General features: G+C 48.3%; 1 protein-coding gene across 1 annotated transcript; it reads left to right on the top strand.

The window, feature by feature from the left end:
• The first annotated feature begins 1,870 nt into the window (after positions 1-1,870).
• TMEM136 (transmembrane protein 136) lies at positions 1,871-3,027 on the top strand. Its single transcript, XM_010009611.1, has 2 exons — positions 1,871-2,069; positions 2,489-3,027. The coding sequence occupies exons 1-2, from the start codon at positions 1,871-1,873 to the stop codon at positions 3,025-3,027; spliced, it is 738 nt and encodes a 245-aa protein (XP_010007913.1).
• Positions 3,028-3,337: the final 310 nt, after the last annotated feature.

The raw sequence follows: 3,337 nt of genomic DNA, 5'->3' as shown, positions 1-3,337 counted from the left end.
GATGCGGGGTCGGGCAGTAGGCACCGTGTCTGTGGTTTGGGGCACGCTGTGCAGGCTCTCTGGGCTCCTCCGTTTTAGTTGTACCCCCAAAAATACAAAGGAATAACGGTGCTTTGCTGGATGTGCCCACCTAGTTTTTAAGCGCTTTCAGGGAGAGCAGGGCTGTTCTGGACTAGGATTTTAGACACATGCAATTATTGTAGGGCCTGCTTTCACTCATGACCCCGTTGCTCCTGGTGGTACAAAGGATGATATGATTACTAAAGGATATTGCCCTTTCCAGTGTGTGGAGACAGCTGTAACTCACAGGTGCAATGCATACGTGTAATGTATATATGCAATTGTATGTGCTAACGACAATGCTGAGCTTTGATGTGCAACTACAAGATAGCCCCCTTTCTTTCCAGGGGATGGAGAAATATTTCTTGCATCTCTTCCTCCCTTTTGTCACATCAGAATTCTTCCTGCCTTATCTGCCCTGATTCTGAGTGCATACAGACCTCACGTACCAGGGTTGTCAATGGAATGCCTGGTTAGAGCAGTTAATCACATCCTTAATTCATCTCCCCATGTTCCCAAGGTCCATTATAATATAATGGTTTTGTTTACCCAGCCTCCTAAGTTATTCCTGGTAAGACTTGCAGTGCCCAACCTTCCTGTTTGGCCTGTTGCAGCTCTGATTCCTCATTAAGCGTGGTCCTTTTAGTGTTCCCAAGCCCTGGGTGTGAATCCAGTGCGCTGGTCAGTAGGTACCAGCAGGACCAGTGGCACTTTTGCTATTACACAACTGGAAACTCGCGCATCCCAGAGCGTGACTCAACTGCTTTTGATGCGCTTCCCTGACTGCTCAGGAATAAAGAGACACATCTTACATTTCATGGAAAGGTATTATAAATATGAACGAGATGTAGATATTAGAGTATTGTGTATTTGGGGGGCTTTTAGCAACTTGCTGCTGCGCTGCTTCTGAAGGTGGTGGGCTGCTTTATCTGGTCACTGTTTGCTGGGGCGTGCTTTGTTCTAATGTAAGCTTTGACCTCAGATACTTGTGAAGAAGCTTGAACTATATGGAAAACTAATGGAAGTTTTCCTGGGGAGGACAAGGGGATTTAACAGTGTTTTTTCTTCCCAAATTGTCCTGGAAATGTGCTGGGGCTAGAAGGTTAAAATTCAGTAGCAGGAGGAGATGGCAATGCCTTTTGTGTTTCTCTTGACTTATTAGCAGTTGGTGTCGCTGCACTGGCAAAATGGATTAGCAGCGGACATAGGAAGAGACTGTGGTTTTGGGGGTTTATTGGAGTTTTTTTGTTGTTTCAGGAGAGGAGGAACCAAGCTAGCAAACAGCATGACAGGATGAGTAGGTCGGGGGGGCAGCACAAGCAGACATAGCTCTGGATCAAAGCTTTATTGCTGGATGAGGCACTCCTCAGTCTGTCCCGCAGGCAGTGCACATGAGCACTGATATATCTCAGCAGATCCTGCATCACAGACTGGTTGGAGAAGTCCTCTGAGGTGCTTTAGCAAGTTGTGGTGTGTTTTCTATTCAACCAGGTAGGAGCTCACTGCCTCACAAGGTCACTGCTTTCAGTGCATCTTCCCACAGCTGAGGTGACACTGGTGGGGGTCTGTGTGCTGGTGGCCACATGGTGAATCTACCGTGATTCTCTAGGATACGCTTCTTTGATGTTGGCCTTTCCCCAGAGGAACTGCAGCTCCTGTGGAGCTCCTTGTCAGGAGGAAGCAACAGCATCAGGAAACACTTTACACTCAGTGCTGGGGTGGTTACGGGTGAGATGCTGTACTGGGCTTTGCTAACACTGCTGATAGCTAGACCTTCCGATCCATTTTGCCTTTCTGTTCCTGTGGCAGGATGCTGTTCCCCCTGCCTATGCGGGTAGCCTGCAGTCTGCTTGCCTGGTTCTCTCTCTACGCGTGGTTCTGCCATCGCTACAAGCACCGGAATTATGAATGGAGCTGCAGGCTGGTCACGCTGACCCATGGCATCCTTGCTACCTGCCTCTCTGCTTACGTTGGCTTTATTGATGGTCCCTGGCCTATGAGTCACCCAGGTAAGTAATGAAAGTTGTGGTCCCAAGTACCCCAGTGGGTGATGGCACAAAGCGGGCTTCTCCTACCACCTCAGTATCCAGCTTACTTGAGGAGTGATGATTGTGATATCTGAGCAGCTTTGTGATGGAAAGTACTAGAGAAATGGAGGGACTGGTACTGTATTTTGCTAGTGTAATGGTCTTCCCCAGCTGCAGTCTGGCAGAGTGTTTGATCACATTGTGTGGCCATTACGTGTGTGCAGCTGTTAGACTAACAGCTACAGTATTGTGATTTCTCTGGCTTCTCTATCTGAGCTGTGATCAGTACAAGCTAATACCAGTCTGCCAGTACTGAAGGTGAATACCTCTTCCTTGTTTCAGATGCTGCCTGCTTGTTGCCTCCGTGTTTTAAAGCTCTGTCTTGTGTCTTTATGTTTCAGGATCACCAAACACGACTCTTCAAGTACATGTGCTGTGCCTTAGCTTGGGCTACTTCCTTTTTGACCTCTGTTGGTGTGTGTACTTCCAAACAGAGGGTGCCCTGATGCTGGCCCACCATCTGGTGAGCATCTTGGGTATCACAGCATCATTGGCACTTGGGGAGTCAGCTGCAGAGGTCAATGCCGTCATCTTTGGCAGTGAGATCACTAACCCGCTGCTGCAGGCTCGCTGGTTCCTGAAGGAGATGGGGTGTTACCACAGTTTCACAGGTGATGTGGTGGATTTCTTCTTCGTGGTCCTCTTCACTGGGGTACGGATTGGAGTGGGGGCCTGGCTGATGTACTGTGAGCTTGCTTCTCCCAAACCCAGGTGGTACATTAAGCTGGGCGGTGTCATCATGTACGCTGTGTCCTGGGTTTTCATGGTCAGCATCTGTCGCTTCGCTAGGAGGAAGAGCATGAAGAAGTACCATGCTTGGAGGAGTCGGAGAAGTGATGAGTTATACTTGAAAACTAACGGACATCTGAAAAACCACTGACTGGATGCTGAGTAAAGACTTCCTCGAGTTCACAATCTGGCAAGAAGGGGATCGTGCCTGAAATGCCACTGTTGGGAAAGGAGCCAACACACGTTAGCAATTCTGGAGCCAAATTTATCCCTGGCATAACTCCACTGAAATCCATGGAGCTATGCCATGGATTCATTGGATCTGCACTGTTTGGCCTGGCAGAGGCTGGCTCAGTGTCTACGTAAGCATACGCTAAATGATATGAGTGAAAGAAGGGCTAATTTTACTGACTAAACATAACTAGTCCAGCAGTGCAGGTGTAAATAGTAATTTTCATAGC

Source organism: Nestor notabilis, unplaced genomic scaffold (assembly GCF_000696875.1).
Source record: "Nestor notabilis isolate BGI_N333 unplaced genomic scaffold, ASM69687v1 scaffold24802, whole genome shotgun sequence".
NCBI lineage: Eukaryota > Metazoa > Chordata > Aves > Psittaciformes > Psittacidae > Nestor > Nestor notabilis.
This window is presented reverse-complemented; position numbering and strand designations above follow the sequence as displayed.